We start from the raw sequence: 26,644 nt of genomic DNA on the forward strand, positions 1-26,644 counted from the left end.
AATAGCCAGTCATAATGCAGGAGTCCTCTAAAGCCTAAGTGAATTATTTATTTTGTTATGATGAAAATGTCTGGGCTTTATTAGGTTTTCTTTGAAGAACTTGATTTGACTTGAAGTCTGGAACATAAAAGATCAGTGATTGTATCTCAGATTTGTATTCTGTCTTCCTTCAAGGCTTTTCATTTTTCACAAGCCGATGTTAGCACTTTTAAGTCAAGGTGAGAAAACTGTGATATTTTTTATCCTAAGGGTTTAAGCGTGTGTGAAAAACTTTTACCTTTGATTTCTTGTCCCATTTCTGTTGTGTGACACTGTGTGAGCCCCATTTCCTTCATCTGTAAAATGGGATAATTGTGATGTTGGCTAAATCTCAGAATTGTTATGAGACTCAAAATGATGCACATAAAAGTGCCATACAAATCTTAGGTTTTATTGTTATCATCAAGACTAGAGCTACTTCTGAGGCCTTCAGTAGGTAGGTCTGATATAACAGATATGGTCCTGAAAAGTAACGTGGAAGTCAGTTTCTATGCCTTACATTATAACCTGATATATTACCACAGAAAATTTTGTCCTCCAGAAGTCATACAAAAAATAAAAGGATTCAACTAATTCAAAATCATATTCAACTGAAAAATGAACAATTTTCAAATAAAACACGAGCACTGCAAATCATATTAAATACAATGCTAAAAATATGCCTCCAGGGAGTCTGAAAAGGGAAATAATTCATTTTGCTTTAAAAATGTGCAGGGCCTTTTTGGGGGTGGAATGGGATGGGGGTGTGTGCAGGTGCAGTGGGAGCTCGGAGAGAGATGATGATGAGAAGTCATTAAAAATATAGCTGTCCTGAACAATTCTCTCTGTGTCTGTCCATGTAGTTATTTCTGAACCCCTCTACACACTTACTATTCTTTTTCTAGACATCTTTAATATAGATGGTGAAACTAGAAGAAATGTGCCTTTATACTTACAATAAATTTATATGGTCTATTTAAGAATTGCTTTTGTTTTCTTTCTTCCACCGAGCCATTCAGAGGCCCTCTTTACCAGCATAGCAGGAAAGAAAAGAGTTAAATACCTAGGGCCAAAGCAACACACAAAGGAGGCAAGATTAGAAAATTGAGAAGTGTGGAGGGAGAACATCTGAGTATAGCAGCATGGTCACTAGGAGGAAAGAATTATTCCAGGGTTGCACATTGAATTATCTCATGTTGAAGCTGAGTCATGGCTGATTAATTTTTATGTGTTAAAGCACATTTGCATGTATTAAGCATGTACTAAATGAGAGTGATGTTTACTGAACACTGAAGAGATAGGCGGTTTTATTCCCGATGCAACTGAAGCTGTGCTGCCAGGAGTGATTTTCCAGCCCCTTCTGGTTGCAAGGCCCTTGGGAAGCTCAGCCCATGGAAAAGCACTGACCATGGAATCAGAACACTTGGGTTCGAGTTCCAGCTTGGTCATTTTCTAGCTGTGGGACCCCATAATCAGTTGACTGCCTTAGGTATCCTTTTCCAAACCTGTAGGTGCGGCTAGGTCTCCCTCCCATCCCACCCACCCCCAACTCCATGCTTCTACAGCAACCGATCCATACCTACCTTTATCTAAGCACTTGCCAAACTAAAAATGGTGTGCTTTGCGGGGCAGGGTCTGTCTTTTTCACTGGACTTCAATCTCCTCGAAGGTCTGTTTTTAATTCATTTCTTTATCTTTGCCCCCTGGGCACACGGAGTAGATTTTCAACAGATGTTTGTGGAACTTGATTTAATCTCTTGAACCTGTGGGCTTCTCATCTATAAAATGGAGCTTCTACATGTCCAGCCCAGGTTAGTTATGCAAATATGAAGATAATGTGTATAAAACTGCAAATTAAACCAAATAGTGCTGTAAACACACTTAAGTAGGGTGCTATTACTAATTAGGATTGTGATGTGTAATTCACATTTTAAAATATAGGACTATCGTCTTAATGAAGTTTGGGCAAATTATTGAACTTTTGGAGGTGTAGTTCCCTTGTCCAATGAGGGGAACAGATCAGCACATTGGTCCTTAACTGGGGTTGCAGTGGGTCCCTGAAGCCCCTGAAATTATATGTAAAATTTTTTGCTTATGTGACTTTTCCTGGAAAGAGAGCACATAGCTTTAATCGCATGCACGCGAGGTCTAAGCCTCGCAAACAGTTAATCACAGGAGTTGGCTAATCTCTAAAACTCCATTCAGCTCTAATCTGATTCTACAAAAAATCCTAGCCTGAACGAATAGATTCAAATTTATGATTGTTTAATGGACTCAAATAAGTAGTCTCAGTTATTTTAACAGCACTAAAGTCAGGATTCTTAGATTTAATAATATCCATTCTACTACTGATTGTTGGCATATTCAGCTACCACTCAGATGTCTACTTGGCTCCAGGGAAGAACTACTATTTGGGGATGTTGCCTCTCTTCTCTTTTCTCAAGCATAGTTATTTTGTCTTCACCTAGGTTGCTTTTTAAGAGGGGCTGGATTTTGACCTGCAGAATTAGATGCTTTACCCATATGTTTGTCAACGGAGTATAATAAATATCCTCTAAAGAAATCAAATAGGAATAGCAAAGCCTGTTGAAAAGCACAGCTGTGTTTGTTCTGATCATAATGAGGCTGCTGTATACCATTTAGTTCTCCTGGCGAGTGATACAGTTAAAATTCCAACATCTGTAGAAATAGCAAGGTTGATTCACTTAGTTATGTACACGGAGCTTTCTGTTTTAATAAAGAGAGGTGGGAGTACATCTATCAGATTAAGAAGTACAGGCAATTTTTACAGTGGGTAGAAGGAAGTGGTCCTCCAGTCTGTTTAAGACTCCCATTCATTGCTGACCCTGGGAGAAGAGTGCTGATAATATGGGTGGGCTCCCCTAAATCTTTGGGAGGGGAGCACCCTCCAACCAGTTACTTAGACTGGTGTCTGAAAAGAACCGCAGAGTAGGAAGCAGAAGATAGTTTTTATTTCTGGCTCTGCCACTAAGCAAATAGTATAACCTCAGGTAAGTCTCTTCCTGATGCTAAGCTACTTGGGCTTCTAAGGGTGCTGTCCAGGGCTTTTGTAATTGTTCTTAATTATAATCGTAACAAGAGTTTCCATTTATTGCCTACCATGTGCCACTATGCTATGGGTTTTTTTAAGCTTTTTATTTTGAAACTTTATTTTTGAAACTTTGTAACTTACAGGACAGTTGCAAAAATAATGCAAACCCCATACAGAGAACTCCAACATACTCCTATACTTCCAGATACCCAGATCCACCAATTTTAGCATTTTCCCACCTTCGTCATATCTTTCTACCACTCCATCAAACTATCAGTCCACCCATCTGTGTGTTGCATTTAATTGTCATCATCTATTTAGTTGCTCTTTTGTTTAAATTGTGGGAACATATATACAACATATACTTTCCCATGTCAACCACTCCCAAGCATACCATTCAATGGGATTAATCACATTCACGATATTGGGGGTACTCTCAGCACCTTCCATTGCTAAAACTTTCCCATCTCCCTCAACAGAAAACCTACACCCATTATGCATGAACACCCCATTCCCCCTGCCCCCTGCCCCTGGAAACCTGTACTCTACTTTCTGTTTTAGCTTGCATGTTCTCCGATATTTTCTTTGTAGTTACCATGGGGCTTAAATTTAAGATCCTAAATCTATAACAATATTGTTTGCTTTGATACTAACTTAACTTCATTAGTACACACAGACAATTTTCCTGTACCCCTTTGTCCCCCACCTTTATGTAGTTCTTATCACAAATTACATATTTATATGTTATGAGTCCCAAACCACTGATTTATCATTACTTTTTATGCATTTGCCTTTTAGATCCTGTAGGAAGTAAAAATTAGAGTTACAAACCCAAAATGTAATGGTACTGGCATTTATATTTACCCACGTTGGTACCTCACCAGAGATCCATATTTCCTAATGTAGCCTCAGTTTATTGTCTATTCTCCTTTCCTTCAAACCAACAGAACTCTCCTTAGCTTCTCTTGTAGGGCCGATCTAGTGGTGATGAATTCCCTCAGCTTTTGTTTATCTGGGAATGTCTTAATCCCTCCCTCATTTTTGAAAGACAGTTTTGCCAGCTATAGAATTCTTGAGTGGCTCTCCTCTGCGTTGTTTAGCAGCATCCCTGGCCTCAACCCACTAGATGCCAGTAGCACCCCCTTTCCCCAGTTGTGACAACCAAAAATGTCTCCAAACATTGCCAGTTGTTATGTGGGAAGCAAAATTTCTTCCTGTTGAGAACCAGCAGTGTAAAGCCTCATGACAGTAAATGGCAGTTTGAAAACTGGCCTTCTAACTCTAAATCCAGTTGTCTTCCCATTTCTCCGAGTTGACTTCCATTCTCATTCCAATGAGAAAATTTCTGGTTGATGAGAAACTTTTGTATTTTAACCTTTCTTTCATGAAATGCTCTTTTTTTGTATGGAAATTGGTGACTAGTCAACAAGAAGCTCCCAAGTAATTTGTTGGTGTGCTTTTTTGATTGAGTCTGTTTGTTTGATGTTACTTGGTTTTCTTTTCCTAAACATCTTGTATGTGTGTGTGTGTGTGTGCGCACACATGTGTGTATCTGAGTGGATTTGATAGAAAAGGACATATATATCAAGGCTTTGTTGCCTTTAAGCTTCTGTGAATCAGTACTTTCATTCTCTTGAGTTTCTGTTTGCTTCAAGTGCCAGATTTTCCCCATTGGAAGTATTTTCTTGACAATGCAAAGTATTTTTTTAGGGACTGTTACCTAATTTTACTAGCAGGCACTGCTGCTGTTTCTTATAGAAAGTCTTTGAAAGGGTTGTTGTTTCTCCCAGGGTTTTGAACCCCTGAGAGAACCACTAATTCATAAATTGTCCCTCCATTCAGGGCTATGTTCTACTGTGAGAACCAGTCACCACCCCGCTGCCCCTCTCCCCCAGCCCTAGAGAGAGAATGGGAATGCCTTGGAAGCTAAGCAATGTTGGCTGGTCAAGGTACTCTGGATTTCCCAGGAGGCTGTGAGGCAGGGGGTGGGGGGTGTGTCCTCCTTTTTCATTCTGATATGTTTTCAAATTACAAAGGTAAATTTCTGAGATGCCTATAGTATTTACACATGCTTAATGTAAAGAAAAAAAAAGAAACCAGAACAGAAAAATATATACAATAAAAGGTTAAAGTTAGAAAAAGTGAAGTCCCCTTTTTAATCCGCTGTCTTTTTTGTCTTACTGCCTTTGCCACCTGCAAATATTGTGAAGAGTTTGGTGTATCCTTTTTTCATGTATTTGCTTACACACACCCACTCTCACCTGCCAGTTTTTTTCCTGCATAGATGGGAACATATGATACCTACTGCTTTGCAATGTACCTTTTCACTTAACATTACATCTTTAGCATCCTTTGAAATACGTACTTATAGAGCTTGTCCTTTTTTTATTCCTATAAGTGAACATTTAGATGTGTTCTTTTATCTTCCTCTTCTTTTTCTCTTCCACAGAGTGCTGGAGTGAATATCTTTATTCATACCTTTCTGTGCACTTGAAAGACTACCCTGGAGCAGAATCCCCTAGAAGTTGGAATGTTGGGTCCAGGGCAAGGTTTCCAGGGGTGAAAGACCAGTATTGCACGCTCTGCTGCCGCCCAATGTGCAGGAAGAGCCAGTATGTTCCATAGCTCACTGGGAAACCAGCTAATTGAGCCCTCCAGAGGGCTGACCCTGAGCAGTCTGCTTAGGAAATTGTGTTCTCCTTTTCAGCCCTGTTAAGCTGACTCGGGCAAATTCTGCTGTCATACTGCAGGCTTGGATTTGGAAGGCATTTTTGGTTAGATTCTTCAAAACTACACCTTTTTGGTCACTGTCAGCCGGTCAACAACTATTTACTGAGCATCTACTGTATGCTGGGCACTGATGGACACTTTCAGACATGCACATGGTAGTATTCAGATGTATTCCTCAAAAATTTAGGTCAATCTGTCCAGGAACATGATCTGTTTGTATTATTTTTATGTTTTAATTAAGGACTCATAGGAGAAATGCTTTGCTTTGCTCGAGATTCAGTTTCAAGTACAGTTCACAATTCTCTTCAAGTGGGTTAGTTCGTTTTTTTTTTTTTTTGTCCCTATCCATATAAATCACACTCTCTATAGAAAAACATCAAATTCAGTTTTCACAGGAGGTAGGGAAATAAGTTGTTTACACATCACCATTTGACTCCCTTCACCCCCATCCTCATTACAAATGTCTCAGCCACCCAAGTGAAGTTTATTTAAACTCCCAGGCCATCCACGGAAACAAGACCCCCACAGCTAAAGAGTTTAGAGGAAGAAAGGAAGGGAATTGTCTGCTACTTCCATATTCTCTCTACAGATTCCAGAATATTTCTTTTCATGTGTTAATTCACTACCCGGAGGGTTGGCTTTCTGTGTCCTTTTTCAGTTCTGTAAATTAGAAAGGTGGTTTCATAATTTAGCAGCATCTCAGAGTTTGACAGGAAGCTTTAGAGACTATTCAATGTGACCCTCCTACCTCTGTGTGACTCCTGTGTACAACATATTCCAGGCGAGTGATCATTCAGGGTTGGAGGGAAAACCTCCTTTGATGAAGAATCCACCCCCTTAAGAGGCAGTCCATTTAATTTTTCATCAGTTTTAATGACTAGTTCTTGTTTGTTGGGCTCAAATCGATCTCCTTGTAACACTTTCACCATACTAGTTGCTCTCCTGTGGATAGACTTCTACTTGCTGGATATCCCCCTAAATTGTGGTACCCAGAATTGCCCAGGATAGTGATCACTTCCTTTCGTTTGCATACTATACTTTTATTGAGGCATCCAACCCAGACACCTCCTGTTGAATCATTCTGAGCTTATAGTCAAACAAAATTCTCCAAAGTGTTGTCACCAGCTTTCATCCCATAATTGTATGGTTGGGGGTTGATCTTCTATTAGTACATCTTAATTAAATTTGAACCAGAATTGTAGCATGTCACTAGGGTTTCAAAATGGCTTCACCACTCCTTCCAGCTTCATGTAATTTGTAAATTTGATCAGCATACCATTTATGTCACCATACCAGTCACTGATAAAATTGCTGAGCAGAGCAGATCTTTTAGGTTCCCTGTTAGAGACTTCATTTTAGATTAACATTACTCTATTAACTGGCACTTTTGGGTTATAGCCATTAAAACTGTGAAGGAAACACCCAGTGGTATGCTTTTCATCCAATAGCAGTCAGGCTGGCATATGGCAGTAAAGCCTGTCCTAGGATCTCCTGAAATCCAGAAGCAGTATGTCCACTGCATTCCTTTGATTTTTAGCCCAGTACTCCCGTCATGAAAGAAAATGAAGTTAGCCTGGTATGGCTTGTTCTTATAAAACTATGGCAGCTTCTTGTGATCGCCTCTTCTTTTCCAAAGTGATCACAAATCTTCTGCTTGATGTGTTCTGAAATTTTGCTTGGGTTTGATGTTAGACTGGTGAGATGATTATTTGTGACAGCCACCTTCTTTTCCCCTTTAAAGAATATGGGGACCAGACAATGTTTGTTTTTGCTCTCTCCCAACTACTCCCCACACTTGTCTTTCCGCAAGTCCTCCTGCTGGGCGGACACTCTCCTCCTTCCCATTCTCCCCCCTCCCTCCAACGTTGCCCTCAGTTTTCCTAGGTGAGAGCTACTTAGTGTGGTAATGGGTGCTAATGGGCTAACGTGTTTCCCACAATGAGTAATCTGTTTGCTCTTTGACCAGGGCCTAAACCCCACCATGTGATTAGAATGGTGGTAACTTTGGGCACCATGGTAGGTTGTTAATGTAGTGTGGGAGGCTAAAACCTTTTGTTTCCTCGCAAATAGGTGACTGCCCAGTTAGACACCATGCATGGCTTTCACCCAGTTGTGTTGGGGGCGATTTCAAGCCAAATTTATTGGCTAATTGCTTGTGGTCATCTGGCTTTTCAGCTGCCTGTATAGCATCCCTGGAGGTAATTAGCACTTCCAGGATTGGGGGAGAATTGGAGTTACTCATGGTCATGACTTCTGGAGTGGAAGCAGGGACTGCACTAGCTTCTAGTTATGAATGAATCATTTTTACTTTAAAATGATTACTGAGGATTGATGAGTTTCTTTAACAATTTTTAAAAATACGTTACGGAGGAGTTTGATGTACAATTGCTTTCTAGGGTCATTTGAAGTGGACAGTTGGATTCTATATATTGTGCGATAGACTCATTGGTAGGAAATAGCTTCAAAAGTGTTGAGGATTTTCTAAAAACAACTGGAATTTCAATTGCAGCCCTGTGCTAGCACACAGAGTGGATATTTTTCAACCAAGTACTACACTAAAAATATAGAATCCAATTTTCATTTAAAAATGTCTTCATATGTAAATGTCATATAAAAGCCACTGGGATTGGGCAGTGATTCCAAAATTTAGAATTATTGAAACTTCAAGGTAATTTTTCCCTTTTTTAAAAACAATGTTCCTTGACACCCAGGGATGTAAATCGCCTGGCAACATGGGATATAACTCCTGGGGATGAGCCTGGACCCAGCACTGTGAGTTTGAGAGGATTGTCCTGACCAAAAGGGGGAAGAGAGATGAAACAAAATAAGGTTCCAGTGGCTGAAGGATTTCAAATAGAGTCGAGAGGTCACTCTGGAAAGTATTCTTATGTGCTATATAGATACCACTTTTTAGTTGTTACTGTGTTGGAATGGCTAGAGGGAAATACCTGAAGCTATCGAACTGTAACCCAGTGACTTTGATTCTTTTTTATGCAATTTTATTGAGATATAATCACATAACATACAATCATTCAAAGTGTACGAGTTGTTCACAGTATCATCATATAGTTGTGCATTCATCACCACAAACTTTGAACATTTTCATTATTCCAAAAAATAAAATTAAAATTAAAATTAAAAAGAACATCCAAAACATCTCATTCCCCTCCTCCCCCATTGTTTACTTTTTTAATACAGTTTAATTGAGATATATTCACGCACCTTACAGTCATCCACAGTGTACAGCTGTTCACAGCACCATCATATATTTGTGTGTTCATCACCAGAATCGATTTTTGTACCTTTTCCTTCCTCCAAAATAAAAATAAAAGCAAAAAAGAACACACAAAACTTTCCACCCCCTCCATCCCACCCTATTCTTCATCCAATTTTTGTCCCTATTTTTCCACTCATCTGTCCATACACTGGATAAAGGGAGTGTGAGCCACAAGGTTTTCACAACCACACATCACACTGTGCAAGCTCTGTAGTTATGCTAGTTACTACATATGTTAATTACCAATGTATGATGGTGCTGTGAATAATTAATTATACACTGTGGATGACTGTAGGGTGTGTGAATGTATCTCAATTAAACTGTATTAAAAATGTAAATGAACAGTGGGGGGAGGAGGAAAATGAGATGTTTTGGATGTTCTTTTTTATTTTAATTTTTATTTTATTTTTTGGAATAATGAAAATGTTCAAAGATTGTGGTGATGAAGCACAACTATATGACAATACTGTGGACAACTCTGTACACTTCGAATGATTGTATGTTATGTGATTATATCTCAGTAAAATTGCATTAAAAAAAACAGTGTTCCTGTGCACTTTAGAGGACAGAGAAGGACCAAGCAGAGCATATCAGGGCTCTGCCATTTCCTCATAAACCTGGAGTTATTCATTATCAGCCATCACTGAAATTCTACTGTGGCAGTAGAGGAAGGCCTCTAGTCATCTGCTTATTTTGATTTTTCCTTTTTCATAATTAAATGGGAGGTGATACTATCATCTTGGGAAGATACAGCTCGGGGGTGATATGCTTTTGCAATGCAAATAAACAGTGGGCTTGGGACGCTGCCAAGCTTAGGGCTGGGACGCCTTGGCCCAACCAGCTGTTGTTTCCACTTGTTCCCATGCTGTTCAGGGTGCTCCCCCAATCCTTTGACCTGCTGGCTGGGGTGTACCTCCTACTCTTAAGGATTCTTCCAGTTTTACGTCTTTCAGTCTTAGGTTCTCAGCCTTGACTAATGCTGCAATTCAGAGAAGGCTAGAGGGGAAAAGAAATAATTCATTTCCTCTGCCCTCCAAGTGATCAGACAAGCCCTACCCTCTGTTTGGGGGTGAGGAGTGGGTTCCTAGAGAGTGCGTGATTTGGATGATTCTCTCTTAAATGTTTGCTTTAGGGCATCTCACAAATGAGGAAGCAGTGCCTGGGATCTACCCTGCCATTTCTTCCTGATCAGAGCTGCCAGTCTGCCTTCTTTACTTCCTGTTTTCAGCAAGTTTGATTTTTACTTTCACTTTCTAGTCTATTCTCAGCGTTTCTCCTCTCCCTGGCTAAATGGGTCAGATTTTCTTCCAAAAGGGAGGTTAAATTGTTCTTTGCTGGAAAACATAAATAGTCATTGGCACAGTGTGTATGTGTGTATACATGTTTGTGTGTGTGTGTGTGTGTGTGTGTGTGTGTGTGTTGGCAAAAGATGCTGAGGCAGGGAGTATAAGGCTTCTTTTCTGAAGTCTGTTTTTAATCCAAATGGCTCTCTAACTTCCAAGACTGTTTGGGTTCAAATCCTGGCTCTGCCAATATGTGACCAGGGCAGGACACTTAACCTCTTGAGCTTCAGTTTCTCATCTTTAAAATGGGGATAATAGACAAATCTACTTCAGAGATTTGTAGGGAAGATTAAGTGAATAAACCCATGTGAGCTAATATCGATAGTTTCTAAAAGGTGGAGAGGATGTGGTGGTTGTACTTTTGCAGTCACCCCCTTTCACCCCCTGCAACAGAAACCATGGGGGAAAATTGCTTTTTATTTTTTCCTCCTGAGGATCCAGTGTTTGACCCAGAGGAAATTGCACAACTCATCTAACCCCAAACTGTTTCTCTCCCCAGAGAACAAGCTAGCTCTTCTGAAGGAGGATCAATCAAAGAGCTGTCTTCGGCAGTGGGAAGTGTCATGAGAATAAACAGCTGCTCCTTCCACCCTGCACCCCCTCCTGCTGCTAAATGACTCCAGAGAAGAGGAAACCAGGCATCAAAGGCTTTTGCCACCTGTGCACAGCTGGTAGTTGCTGAGGTCACCCCTGTAGTAGTAGAGGAATTTAGAAAGTATCCACTGGGCCAAGTCACTGATATATCCATTTCCCTAAGGCCCAAAGACTGGCTGCCTCCTTTCGTGTCCATTCTGAGAATTGGAAAGCTTTTTGTAAACTGGGGCACACTAGACAGAAATTCCCCTACATCTTCCATAGAGCCATTTTGGGAGCCAGTATTCTCTGAGAGTTTCTCAGTGGGAAGATGAGCAGGACTAGCCTCTCTTCCTCCTTTCCCTCCAAACTACTTTTAAAAAGGAAAAAGAGGGTGTCATTTCCCTGGAGCTACTGGCTACCAAGTGTCATTCTCCCAGGGGATTCAAGATGTTTGCAGCAAGACGTCTCTCTTCCTGGCTCTAGAGTTATACCAAACTAACTGGAAGTGTACAGGACCAAAGGATAAAGTTGGTCTTGTCTTCCAGATGGGGCAGAATGGCCAGTGACTGCTAGAGGGCAGCAGAGGGCCAGGAGCAGGTCTAGAACTGTTTAATGGCCAGATGGCAATCAGATCTCCTGAACGTATCAGAGGACACTGGAGGCCCCTCACTGTTGGGGGAGAGGCAGTGTGGTCCCCAACCAGGGGAGGCAGACAGATCCAGGAAGTTTTAACAGAACATGGCTGGGATGCATTACCAAGGGGTCAACTGGGTTGGTGTATAGTGCAAGCCATCAGAGTAGGTAGGGCCAAGATTTAGTAAAGAGGAAAGAAGGCACATTGCCATAAAGATCAAGGCAGAACCAGGGCTGAGGTCAGAGTTCAATTAAGGTTGATATAGTCAGGGTTCAGGCGCTAAAATTGGAATGATTCCATGCAATTGTTTATTGACTGTTTCATGAGAGGCACACCAACAGAATGGTTAAGATCGTGAACTTTGGCATCACACAGGAACTGGGGCTTCAATCACTGCTGTCAGCTCTTAGCTAGGTGAACTTTTGTCAAAGTTACTCAAGCTTCACTGTGACACTCTGAAACCATATCACAGAAGCTAAAGAAATGTTTGTTGAGTGAATCATTTTTCTCCAGAGGTTGTTTCAAGCAAGGTTGGGGTTACACATAGTAGCTCCCTAACTCAAAATTCTAGTCCATCTGGTTTAGTGCTTGTTCTTATCCCTTGTCTGAGATGAGTAGAGAAGCTATTTGGTGCTTCCCTGGTGCCCAGCCACCAGGGGCCTAATTGGTAGGGGACCCGCCTTGAATCCAGCTAACAGGCGCCCAGAGACCTTAAGAGAGGGACAATATAAAGGTCTCTGGGAAGAATTCTGAGATAAAGAAATCCATGTGAAAAAAAAAAAAGAAAATAGACTATTTTGATTTACTCTAAAAGGGTTATATATTTTTATAACATTTCTAATAGAAATAGCTTAGGCTGCAAGAAAACCTGATTAAATGGAAAAGCATTTTATGAGTCTTGAGCAAAGCAAAAGTTTGAATTATCTTGTTAAAATTAAGTGGTCAAGTAAATGCAATGCGGTATCCCGGATTGAGTCCTGGAACAGAAAAAGCGTATTGTGGGAAAACGGGAAATCTGAATAAAGGCTGTGGTTTTGTTAATAGTATTGTACCAATGTTAATTTTTAAATTTAATTTTGACAAATGTTCCAGGGCTATATAAGATGTTAACATTTGGGGAAGCTGGGTGAAACTTATGCACTATTTTTGCAATTTCTTCTGTAAAGCTAAAATTATTTCAAAATTAAAAGTTTTTTTTTAATTAAGTGGCCAAATACTCTTACTTTCAACAGTGATGAGCTCTGCTCTGCTTTGTCTTTCACTATACTGTGTTTGAAGACATATTTGAAAATACATAGGATTGTGGCCAGAGTTAGGACACTGTCTACTGTATACACACACAGTTTTGAATTCTGCTTTTTTCCTCTGAACAGTATACTTGTGCATTTTCCCATGCCATTAAAAGCTCACCTAAATGCGGGTTTTAATTTGCATAATGAATTTAACCAACTCCTTATTGATGTACATTTAAGTTGTTTCTAAATTTATGCTACTATAAATAATGTTGTAATGAACACTTGTGTACACATATCTTTGTGCTCATTTCTGATGTTTTCTTGGAGTCAGGTATCGAAAAGTAAAATTACTGTATCAAAGAATATAAACTTGTAGAAGGATCTTTCTTGATTCTTAATGCCACATCACCCTCCAGAAGGTTTTTATCATTCTGTACACCCATAAGTAGTGTGTGAGTGCCTGTCTCACTGCTTCCTAATCAACATTGAGTATTACTATCAAGAAAGAACTTCTTTCTACTGTATACACTTGCTTTAACTTGGCTCCCAATTGAGTATCTCAGCATTTATAATGGCCAGGCTTAGCTGCCTTGTTCCTCGTCCTTTTACCATTTTTGTATATAATTCCTTAACATGATTGCTACCTGGGACATTATCATTCTGAAGTAAATGTATTACTGATAAGTGACTGGAGAGTCTCTTTTTCTTTACCTTTATCTCAGGGAATATTATGAAATTTCCAACCATTTTTGTTCCTTTTGATATTCACCTGCCTACGTACACTTTAGTACCAGGAAGGGGAGGAGTTGTTGTGACAAGAAGTGAAAGTTATAGTGTAAGGAGTCATCTCCACCCCCAGGGTTTTGGAGAGCACAAATCTGGCATGGCCTGAATTTGCTAAAATGCACCATGGCCTAGCACTATGCCCTCCTCACGTAGAGTGAATAGCTTTTCAATAAACAGGAATAAACGTGGAAATCTGCCAATTTAACCTGCAGGATTTTTATAATGGAGGCAAACTGGCCTAGAATTTTCTTGGTGGTGGAAATGTTAGTGCTGCCCCCACCTCACTGTGTTGGGTTTCAGTTGGACTCTGGAGCCTCACTTGTCACTCATGGTCCTGGAGCACAACATCCTAGCCAGCGAGCTGGCTTTCTGTTCTGCTGCAGCGACCGCCTTTTCAGAAAATGAGCCACCGCCACTGGGGAGGGAGTTCTTTCCGCTTCTATCGCCCTTCACAGTCTCAGCTCCTCTCGTATTTATAAGCCTTCTTTAATAGTCTTGTCTTGTAATTACATCTGGAGACAGGAGACAGCATCTTTTGATAGTTCAAGTCCTGACGCATTTAAATTGCCCTCCTAATTCTGTAGAAGAGTCAAATTATATATTTTGGTTTGCGCTAGACAGCAATAAATGTCAGCATGCCATCCACTGTGGTATTTAACTCCTTGATGCCATCTGTTTAGGTGTTCCTTATGTGGACTGTACATTAGTGTCTTCCCATCTCCTGGCATGAAAGGATCAAGTTGGGAGATAAATTTCACTATTTGAAATATATTAAAAGACAGAGGCAGTTTGTAAACATTGCTTTGGAAAGCTAGGCATAGCAATAAAGCAAGGATGGGGACCTGATTCAGTAAAGAAAACATTTCACTAGATTGTCATCTACTTTATTTTTAAAGCTGCAATAAGACGTAACGATAAAAAGGCCAATGATGCATTTCAGCCAAGTGATATGAACTCCTGCTAAACCAATTAAACTCTCAGTATACTATGGTTTTACATTTTCTATAACCTACTAGGTCACCTTAGGACACTTAGTCACTTATGACTTTTTACCACTGATGCAAAGTCAATTTGGCAATTTATAATCCTACATTTCATTATGAAAGTGTACTATTCTGCAAGAAAGCCAATGAAAAAAATAAAAGATTTCTGAAGCCTATTCATTTCTTTCCTGCTCAGGCAGAGTCATAAAGGTATAAAACCAATCATGTCTTCTGGATGTTTTGTGACTTCTAGGTAGTTTTTTATTTATATGATTTTTTTTAAAAGATGCACCAAGTATTCAATTTCTAAACCTGGATGCAATTCTGAATGTTGGATAAAATTGTGGGCATAAACACACTATGAAGAGTGCAAAGAGCTCACTTTTTCACCTATCTTGTTTCTTCCCTTCCCTTCTCTCCTTCTCCTTCTCCTCCTTCTCCTCCTTCTTTCATTTTCTTTTTTGACTTTTGTGGGCTGAAAGAACTCTTTGTGAAATTACACCACAGATGGGCTTTTTTAGCACCTTGCATCTGGAGTTTGGAGCTCAAATTCTCCTCAAAGGAGTGAACCATATGGCTATTCATATTTAAACCATCACATTTTCCAGTTTGGTGTTTAGAAGTTGTGAGTTACAGAATGATAAGACAGCTGTATTTGAGAGAGGATGTGGAAAAGAGGAAGAGGAAGGGTTGGAGGTTTATTATTATTATTATTAATTTCATTTACAAATACCTTCCCCTTTTCTCTCTAGGACAAATATGACGCCACTTTTAGAGAAACCAGTGGCAGTACATGAAAGAGCCTTAGTTTTAGGTGCTCATTAGCACAGTAGAGGACAGATTTGTTTTCATAAGATCATACAGCAAACAAGAGCATAATTAACATTGACTGTTCAGCCCTTTTCTTCTGTTATGAACTTAATAGGGGTTTCCTTTAACCTTTCCTTATGACTATTAGTCATATGTGTAAGTACATTCTCCCCAATGCTTAAATCAGATGTGCTTCTGGCAATTATGGCTGCATTAACACTGGACCAATTAAACTTGAAATTCTTTTTTTGTTTTAAGACATGATTATAAGGTAGGTAAGACAATGTGCTGTATTAATTTTGGCTCAGTTTGCCATCAGGCATCTCTAATTTGCACATGATACAAGGACTGTGAACCAGCTAGGCATTTGCCTACCCCTTATGGTATCAGATATTTGCACTCTCATTGGTGTCTCTCCAGTCTGAACACATGAGAACATGTTGAATGAAAAGAGAAACACAGAGTGAAAATTGAATCATTAAAATGAGAGTCTCTTCATACTTCTTGTCTTGCTGAGAAAAGTATTAGAACTAGGTTCAACTGACTTTCTGTGCACCAGGTTTGGGGTCAGGCGCTTGCATCTACACTGTCTCATTTGAACTCACAACAGCCCTTTGGGTGGGTGATATTATTCCTTACTTTGGGGGTGAGGACAGTGATTCAGGGAGAGTCAGTAATTTGCCAAGGGCATAATGTAAGGAAGTGGTAGCTTAGTTTCCAATTCAGGTCTTCAGCTCTAATTCCAGGTATTTTATTGGCTCCTTTAGGGTTATTTATTACTGATGATAAGTGAAGTCTTGATAAGCCAGATTTCTTAGGGAATGGGTAGCGTACACCATAGTAGGGGTTAAGAAAGTAGATAGATGAACTATTGTTTGTTTTTATTTTTAATTAGCAATTATCTATTGGTATAACAGGTGCTAATTTTAAATTCAAAAATACAGATAAGCATAGAGAAGAAAATAATTCACTCATCCTACCAAGACCCAGAGATAATCACTCAACTTCTTGGTTGACAGACTTTTTTATAGAAAATATCTATCTATCTGTCTATCTAGATATACACACACACTTTTTAAAATTAAATTCATTTTTATTGAGATATATTCACATACCATGTAATCATCCATGGTGTACAATCAACTGTTCACAGTACCATCTTATAGTTGTGCATTCATCACCCCAATCTATTTTTGAACATTTTCCTTATACCAGAAAGAATCAGAATCAGAATAAAAAATAAAAATAAAAAAAGAACACCGAAATCATCCCCCCCATCCCACCCTATTCTTCATTCAGTCTTTGTTCCCATTTTTCTACTCATCCATCCATACACTGGATAAAGGGAGTGTAATCCACAGGGTTTTCACAATCACACTGTCACCCCTTGTAAGCTACATTGTTTTACAATCATCTTCAAGAGTCAAGGCTACTGGGTTGGAGTTTGATAATTTCAGGTATTTACTTCTAGCTATTCCAATACATTAGAACCTAAAAAGGGTTATCTATATTGTGTGTAAGAGTGCCCACCAGAGTGACCTCTCGACTCATTTTGGAATCTCTCAACCACTGAAGCTTTGTTTCATTTCATTTCACATCCCCCCTTTTGGTCAAGAAGATGTTCCCAATCCCATGATGTCGGGTCCAGATTAATCCTTGAGAGTCAGGTCTCATGTAGCGGGAAGGGCAATGAGATCACCTGCCAAGGTGGCTTAGTTAGAGAGAGAGGGCCACATCTGAGCAACAAAGAGGCATTCAGGGGGAGACCCATAGGCACAATTATAAGCAGTTTAGCCTCTCCTTTGCAGCACAAGCTTCATAGGGTCAAGCCCCAAGACAGAGGGCTCAGCATGTCAAGCTGTCAGTCCCCAGTGTTTGTGAGAACATCAGCAACAATCCAGGACACACACTTTTTTTAAAAAGGCTCACAGTATAATACCATTTATATCCTGCTTTTTATACAACTTAAAATATTATGAATATCTTTCTATATTATTACATAGATGTCAACATCGTTTTAATGTCTTTTTTCTGGGTGTACCATAATGCAATTAACAAATCTGTCATGGCTATCTTAATGAGGACCAGTCTTCTGGTTTGAGAATGTCCCTCTGATGTCACAAAGTACTGCATGGCCAAGCCATTTGTTAAAATGTTCAGTTGCATATGTAAATATGCAATTACAAAGCTATGGTTAAATGTACCTGATGTTATGTATTTCTTTTACAAGTTTGTGGTTTCCTGGGATGTGGTCCAAAACTCCAACTTTTAAAGCTTCTACTTAGGCATCCACAGGCAACACTAATGCCAGAAACCCCTGACAGAGGCAGCTAGAAGCATGCTGGCTAAACACAAAGTGTAATTTAAGGAAAAGAGGAATCCTCTTTGTCCTTGGAATTCTTATTGAAAGAGTCCTCTGGAGACTTCTGTTGTTTCTGTTAAATTAATTTAATTCTGGTTAAATCACTTATGGTATATCCATGCAAAGGAATATTATGAAGCTGTTAAAATCATGTTTTCAAAGACTGTTGCATGACATGAGAAAATTATCATGATATAAGGATAACATTTTATAAAGAACAGGATATAAAAACAATATATACAATAGACTTCCAGTTTGGTTAAAAAGCACATGCAACTATGTTGAAATATCTGGTTATTCCTTGGGTGGTAGAATAACAGTTAATTTTTCTTTCTTTAAACTTTATTGTATATTTCAAAATTTTTACAGCAACATACTGCTTTTTTACAATAAGAAAGAAACAGTCTTATTGAGTGAGGAAAACAGCAACCATTATTTAATGCTCAAAAATTTTTAAAAGTAGCATTTTGGATTGTTGACTGTGTGCCAGGCACTGTTGTATTATCCCAAGCTTTGCAACAGCACCATTACTGTCCAACTGAGCAAGTTGTTTGCCCCCCAAACCACACAGATTGGAAGGGGCAGAGCCAGGATTTGAACTTGGGTCTATTTATTTCCACAGCCTGTGTAAGATAAGATAGAGTGTGGTCAACATATAAGGATATTTTTTTTAATTTTTTTCTTAATGGGTTGAAAACCACATAATCAAGCAGTACTGGGATAAGAAAGTACAAATTGGGAGCCAGGATATAGACATAGGGCATTTTATGCTGGCAAAACCTGGGAGGTCTTTTGGCACCAGGGGTTAGCCCAGGAGGCCCTGGATCCCTGGGGTTAATAATATCTAACCTCATAGGGTATTGTGAGGATTAAATGAGACAATGCATTTAAAGGGCACATGGTCCTCCCTTCCCCTCGCCAGTGTCGCGAGGTGGCGCCGCTGTGGCCCCCAGCTCCGCGCTCTCGGCTCGGCGGCCGGGCCGTACCGACCCCTCCCGGCGTCCCCTTCTCTCCTCCCTCCGACCTGACCTTCCCCGCGGGACTGCCACCTCCGCCTTCATCCCAGCTTTTCTCTTCCCCGGCCGAACCGCGGCAGCAGCAGCACCAGGAGGAGGAGGAGCCGGGGCCCGGAGGCGGAGGCGGCTGGGGAGTCCATGGCGTACAGTCAGGGAGGCGGCAAGAAGAAAGTCTGTTACTACTATGATGGTGATATTGGAAATTACTATTATGGACAGGGTCATCCCATGAAACCTCATAGAATTCGCATGACCCATAACTTGCTGCTAAATTATGGCTTATACAGAAAAATGGAAATTTATAGGCCCCATAAAGCCACTGCTGAGGAAATGACAAAATACCACAGTGACGAGTACATCAAATTTCTACGTTCGATAAGACCAGATAACATGTCTGAGTATAGTAAGCAGATGCAAAGATTTAATGTTGGAGAGGATTGTCCAGTGTTTGATGGACTCTTTGAGTTTTGTCAGCTCTCAACTGGTGGTTCAGTTGCTGGGGCTGTGAAGTTAAACCGACAACAAACTGATATGGCTGTTAACTGGGCTGGAGGATTACATCATGCTAAGAAATCAGAAGCATCAGGATTCTGTTATGTTAATGATATTGTGCTTGCCATCCTTGAATTACTAAAGTATCATCAGAGAGTCTTATATATTGATATTGATATCCATCATGGTGATGGTGTTGAAGAAGCTTTTTATACAACAGATCGTGTAATGACTGTATCATTCCATAAATATGGGGAATACTTTCCTGGCACAGGAGACCTGAGGGATATTGGTGCAGGAAAAGGGAAGTACTATGCTGTCAATTTCCCAATGAGAGATGGTATCGATGATGAGTCATATGGGCAGATATTTAAGCCTATTATCTCAAAAGTGATGGAGATGTATCAACCCAGTGCTGTGGTGTTACAGTGTGGTGCAGACTCATTATCTGGAGATCGACTGGGTTGCTTCAATCTAACAGTCAAAGGTCATGCTAAATGTGTAGAAGTTGTAAAAACATTCAACTTACCCCTACTGATGCTTGGGGGAGGTGGATATACAATCCGTAACGTTGCTCGATGTTGGACATATGAGACTGCAGTTGCCCTTGATTGCGAGATTCCCAATGAGTTGCCATACAATGATTACTTTGAGTATTTTGGACCAGACTTCAAACTGCATATTAGTCCGTCAAACATGACAAACCAGAACACTCCTGAATATATGGAAAAGATAAAACAGCGCTTATTTGAAAATTTGCGCATGTTACCTCATGCACCTGGTGTCCAAATGCAAGCTATTCCAGAAGATGCTGTTCATGAAGACAGTGGAGATGAAGATGGAGAAGATCCAGACAAGAGAATTTCCATTCGAGCATCAGACAAGCGGATAGCTTGTGATGAAGAATTCTCAGATTCTGAGGATGAAGGAGAAGGAGGTCGTAGAAATGTAGCTGATCATAAGAAAGGAGCAAAGAAAGCTAGAATTGAAGAAGACAAGAAGGAAACAGAGGACAAAAAAGCAGACATTAAGGAAGAAGATAAATCCAAGGACAATAGTGGTGAAAAAACAGATACCAAAGGAGCCAAATCGGAACAGCTCAGCAATCCTTGAATTTGAGAGGCTTACCAGTTTCAGGAAACCATTAAAAAGTGAGAAAATATTGGGAAGAAAAATGTTTTCTTTTTGAAGGAGACTTCTGGCTTCATTTTATACTACTTTGGCATGGACTGTATTTATTTTCAAAATGGCTTTTTCATTTTTGTTTTTCTTGGCAAGTTTTATTTTGAGTTTTTCTAATTATGAAGCGAAATTTCTTTTCTCTACCATGCTATATGTGAAAGTATTTAAAATTGATGTGAGTTATTATGTCAAAAAAACTGATCTATTAAAGAAGTAATTGGCCTTTCTGAGCTGATTTTTCCATCTTTTGTAACTATCTTTATTAAAAAATTGTACCTGGAAAAAAAAAAAAATAAAGGGCACATGGTGCACGCTTGCTCAATAAATGGTTGCTATTATTATTATTTCTCTTATTTAGGTCCTTGCTTGTTATGGGGATTAGAGGCTCCAAGAAGGCTGAGGCAGGACTTGTTTACCCTAGTGAATCCTTTCACATCTTAATAGTCCTCAAACATTCCTGACCAGTTGAAATACTTTTTATTTGAACCTTTCAAATAAACAAGCCCTAATCAGCTTTGTGGGCTTTACCAGCTTTTTCAGAAAACCACTCTGCTTTTTTGAGGGGTTATTTATTTACTCACTGAAAACAGGGACTTTGTGTAATGCAAGGGAAGCAGGAGGTGATTGGTTTGGAGTTAATAGGCAAGCATTTTATTTTTTCTTTAACCTGAGGAGGCTTGAATGGGTTATGCTCCATTAAGTCTCTTCAAGAGTCTGGGAATTTTGAGAACAAAAGCTCTGCAGGGAAGCCACCAAGGAGAGAGCAGGCTCTCCACCAATCTTTGTATGTTCTTAAATTTTTCATTCTGTTTTTTTTTCCTTCTCTTCAGTCCCTAGAATCGAGTGGCATTATCTTGAAGCCATGGAGATTTAAGAAACGGCCAAGGTTGGCCTCTCTTTGTTGAACTTATGAAAGCCATATTTAGTTTTCGGAGGAATGTGTTTTTCCCTTGGGAGGCCCCTCTATACCTGCAGCCATCAGAAATTCCATATTAAAATCCCACATTTAAGTCTTTACGGCTAACGTCTGTTCTTACATGTCTGGACCAGGTCCAGCTGTCAACCTGGGATATTATTGACTTTCTCAAGTGAGTGGTTTACATCTGCTGGCTCCATTTTTGGTTTTAACCACTCATTCTGAAACACCTTGTAATCTGGCTTCTGCCACTGCCTCTCTACTAAAATTGTACCCCTGTGGGTTACCAACAACCAACTTTCTTGCTGAATTCATTGTGGCTTACGTTTCCTCACCTCATTCTCCCCTCTTGAATGTTTCTCTTCCCATGGCTTGCGACACTGCGTGGACCCAGCTCTCCTCCTACCTTTCTGAACATTCCTTCTGTCCTTTTTTGAAGGTGAATGGTTTCCCTCTGTCTCCTCCATCCAAATATGACTGTCTCCAAAGGGGTGTCTAGTGCTCTCTTCTCCCGCTACTCTTCATTTCCATGGGTCCAACTGCTACTTCAGTGTAATTAACTCTCCAGTTCTAACTGCTTATCCATGTCCCAGTCCTATATTTCTTAGTGCTTAATAATGATTAATATTGTCTTTTATGAGCTAGGCATTGTACTATGTAATTTATACACATCATTGCTAATACTCACAAGACTCTTCAAATTAGAAGCATTAGGCCCATTTTACCTAAGAGAAATCAGGCTCAAATAATACACTTGTATTTTTCTATTTCGATGTCCTATCATCAACTGAAACTCAGCAGGTACAAAAGAGAATTCCATTCTCCCTGGCTCCAAACTAGCTCTCCTTCTCACTTTAATGTAGTGTCATTCACCCACCTTTTGTTAGATCACTTGCAGGCTGAGAGAATTCAAAAATCAGAGACGGAATTGCTTTGGAATAATGCCCCTCCCCTCAATAAAACAAATCCCTCCCCCAAGTTCCATCTCACTGTAGCCCCAAATCTTGAAAATTAAAGGTCAAACTCTCTTACAGACGGGCAATCTCAACCTTTTTGAGAGTTAAGTCTGAGGAAGTTCACACACTTCGTGCTCTGGGCTTCCCGGGGTTAAGCATAATTCTCAGCCCTAGCTGTGCTTCCTTCAACCCTTAGAACCTGCTCTTCTGAAGTGGTCCCCTCCCATAGACGGAGCTACTCTAGGGTCTGTGCAGTTCCCACTGCACCGAGAGTAGTCCCGCCCCTGTTTTCTTTCATGGGGTAGAAAGCCTAAGGGAATGTGAGTGATTAGCGATGGTATTTCTATAGTATAAGAGTAACTTCCAATTCACTAATTTTTTTTAAAAAAATACAATTACTTACAAATGTTGGCAGTTTAGACTTAGTAACAGCTGATTCAAAACACATATTCATGGCTGATCTGGGCATACCTTTGTGTTGAGATATGAGTTTGAAAACCATTTCCACAGATTAGGGAAGGCCCCAGTGCCCATGGGTGAGGATTAGCTTTCGTCTTGGTTCTAAAGTCCAGAATTCTCTGTCCTTTTCTGGGTGGCATATTTGCCTGATGCTATAGCACTTGAAACTTGAAACTACTTAAGAATCAGAGTGAGAAACTGTGCGTCTTTTTGAAACCCAAGACAGTGTCACCGGGTGACAACATCTCATTGTGGATTTTCCACCTGACAAATCAAATGCTTTACTTGGGCTATTTTTACTCCACTAGCATCTCTGTGACCATTTCATTTTTTAAAAGCAGAAGTCTTCCACAGAAGATTTCATCACTTTCAATGGGAGCAGTACAGAAGGTCAAAAGTTAAGTTATATACTGTTCTTGTGAAGTCAGGCTAAAACAAAGTATAGACCCATTGAGAAATTTTGGTTATCTGTTAGGTAGTTCAGTTTCTTCTATTAGTAAGATATTGGTACCTGGAATTGCAATGACACCACTATTTTAATCAGACTGGGTCAGAATGGTAGCATGGAGTCAAAAGGGAAACGTAAAGATTAGCCTTTGGTGAATTGTCTTCTTAATAAGGAAATTAGGACACCTTTTTTCAAAATCTGAGGAACTGGGTATTTAATCACTGTCATGAAAAAAAAAGATAAAAGTCTGGTGTGTTTTCCAGGATTTTAACCTTTATCTAGTTGAATAAATGTGTAAATTTGTCCTATATGTTCTGTGTGTGAATATATATATGTATATAATTTGTCAGAAGGTAGCACAGTACCTGGAATTTACTTGGGGGTTCAATTAAAATTTGTAGAATGAATTTGTTACTGTAGAAAAAAGTGAAGATTTTTAAAGTTCTGAGTTAAGGGGGTATGTTGGAGGTCTCTGTACGGGGTTTGTGTTATTTTTGCAACTGTCCTGTAAGTTTGAAACTATTTCCAAATAAGATTTTTTTTAAAAAAAATGGGTCTTAGTTATTAAGAAATGTTCCCCATGGTGATTAGTGTAAATAAAAGTTTGATGGGAGTAGAATCTAATTTGAAAAAAATTACTGAAATGCTTGTTTTAAGAAAAACTTTATTCTAAAATGTAAAATATTAACCTCTTACTGGGCCACTTTTTTTTCCCCTCTTGGACTATAATACAGAGTGTTTTTCACCTTTGACTTAGCACACACAAATTGGCTGAAGGGTAGTAGGGAGGAGATGAAGTGGAAAGAAAAGTCACTTGGAGCATCACTCCAGCCGGCCACAGTGGGTCATGGAGGAATGTGCATCAGATTCATTTGGGAACTCAATATTCTCTCGGGCTGTCCCTGCAATCCTTATGTCCTATAAGTGAAGAGTTTGGCCTGATGCTGATTAGAGTCTGACCAGCAGCCAGGACCAATTGTGATGTTCTGTGTTCCTCAGAGTAAAATAATTGAATAGAAGCCTAATTACAGCCAGTTCAACTCATATATGGCAAATCATTTCAACCAAATAGCTGTCATCGTGCTTACTATGTGCTCAGATTGTGTGGTGTCCTCTGTGGAAGTGTGGAACATGATCCTTCTCCAAGAGAGACTTAAAGGCAAGTTAAGAACAAATGAAAGAGTTAAATAACAGTACCTAAGAATAATAGTTTGAGCTAAGATTGAACTGTGATTGAACTTTCATGACCACTTAATTCAAACTCCCCGTTTACAAAGAAAACAGGCTCAGATTAGGAAAAAGAATTTCCCAAGATCTTGAAGACAATTGGTAGAAGTTTGGTAGAAGTTGGAACTAGCTCTGAAGCCTTCCAACTCCTAAATATTATTTTCATTCTGTTGTGTAGGTGGGTATATAACATTTTGACATGACTGTTTTGATCAGCTCTTTTGATGCGACCATTTTAACACGGGTTAGGGGACTTCTGCAACAGCCTACAAAACAAACTAATAAAATGTTCAGCTATTTTTTTGATTACCAAGTAATGTGCAAAACACACAGCATCACCCCATCCTTCAGCTTCACCTCATCTCTCAGTCTTAATGGTGGAGATCAGAGATGGTGGGAGTTGAGGGTCAAGGATGCAATGGATATCATATATGGGGTAAAGTTCAGAAAAGGGATGAAGGATGGGGTGGGGGTCAGGCACCATCTGGCAGATGAAGCAGACATCGCCAGGAGTCATGTGTTTCCCACACTTGCTCATCTTTGAAAAGCCATTAATCATTCTGGGCACAGTATCTGCTCATTCTCAGAATTCTTTTATTTCTTGAATAGTTTGTTTCTTAAAATATCTGATTTTCCAAACTTTCTAGGGACAGGAGTGTGTGGAGAAAGATATTTGGGCCAAAATATTGTCCCTTCATCTCAACTCCAGTCTTCACTGGGAATCCTTGAGTCAACATCTGTCACTGTTTCATTAATATTCCATGTAAAATACTATGGAAGACTAACATGCATCTGTTATTTTAAAAATCGTTAAACTTCAATATCATGATGGTTTGAGGGAATAGAGGAGGCAGACTCTTTAGAGGTTTTTCCTCTTTCAAAACTTAACAAATTTTAAAATAAATCTATTTTTCTGCTTCTAAAAAATAACCTTTTTGCATTTCTCAATACCATTTTTAATGCAAAATTGTTTTTTGAAAGGTAAAGGATCTAAAAGCAAAAATGAATACATATTTAAAAATATTCAGATTAAAGAAAGCAAAAAAACTAAGGTTCCCCATAACCTCCATAAGGGTTGAAGGAAAAATGTCAAGGAGATGAATGATAAACAGCCTCTAGTTGCCTGGTTTTTTTATGACTGCATCAAGATGGCTGCATCAGAACAACCACGCCTGAATGTCAAATATAAATATAGGATATCTTGATTTTGGCAAAACATTTGTGAGAATTCTGTAATATTTGGTGCATAAGATTGTGAACTTTGACTACATAACTCGTAATGGGGCAAATTCACAGCTGACTGAATAACTGATTCAGTGCCAATGTGGAGGAAGATATTTTTAGGGAAGGGCCACAGGACTCTGCTTTTGGCTCTACCTAGACATTCATTCATTTAATAAATATTGAACACCTACCATGTAAAAGCCCCCCTCCTAAGCTTTGTGAGGAATACGAAGATGTACAAATCATGGCCCCTGCCCTATAGGAGCAGATTGCTCATCATAATTGATCACAAAGACAGGCTTTGCACATTGCAGATAACACAGAGCTGGGTGGTGTATTTTAAGGCGTAGGATGACAGAATCCAGATTTAAAATTATCTCAACTGGTAGGAACTCTAGGTCAAAACCTACAAGATGAAACTTAACAGTGATAGATGTAAAGTCTTGAATTTAGGTTAAAAATATTGCATATGTACAGGATATGAGAGATGTGACTTGGCAGCAGTTTATGTAAAAAGTTCTTGGGGATTTAGTTGATCACAAGTTTAATACAAGCCAACAATGTGGTGTAGCTTATTTTTTTAAGAGCAAAACAATTTTAGGCTGTATTAGAAGCATGTGTGCTGATCAGACCACATCTGGAGTATTATGTTCAAGTATAGTCACCACATTTTATGACTATTGACAAAGTTGAGTATATCCAGAAGATAGTGACCAGGATGAGGAGTTTTTGAAAAACAGAACTGGGGGTGTTTAGCTTTTGCTTTAGATCTCATCTTAGACCCTTTAAGTCGTGGTTATGTTTCCCTGCTGTGTGCTCCCATAGGCCACTGGACAACTCCCATGTCTTCTCCACTGGACTAGGTCTTCTTTAGAGCAGAACTGGGTTTCTGTGTTCTCTGTTAGGTTCCTGGGACCT

General features: G+C 39.5%; 1 protein-coding gene across 1 annotated transcript; it reads left to right on the top strand.

Moving 5' to 3' along the window:
• Positions 1-18,726: 18,726 nt before the first annotated feature.
• LOC119524151 (histone deacetylase 2-like) lies at positions 18,727-20,756 on the top strand. The gene has a single exon (XM_037822785.1). The coding sequence runs from the start codon at positions 18,961-18,963 to the stop codon at positions 20,425-20,427; it is 1,467 nt and encodes a 488-aa protein (XP_037678713.1). The 5' UTR covers positions 18,727-18,960; the 3' UTR covers positions 20,428-20,756.
• Positions 20,757-26,644: the final 5,888 nt, after the last annotated feature.

Source organism: Choloepus didactylus, chromosome Y (assembly GCF_015220235.1).
Source record: "Choloepus didactylus isolate mChoDid1 chromosome Y, mChoDid1.pri, whole genome shotgun sequence".
NCBI classification, from domain to species: Eukaryota; Metazoa; Chordata; class Mammalia; order Pilosa; family Megalonychidae; genus Choloepus; species Choloepus didactylus.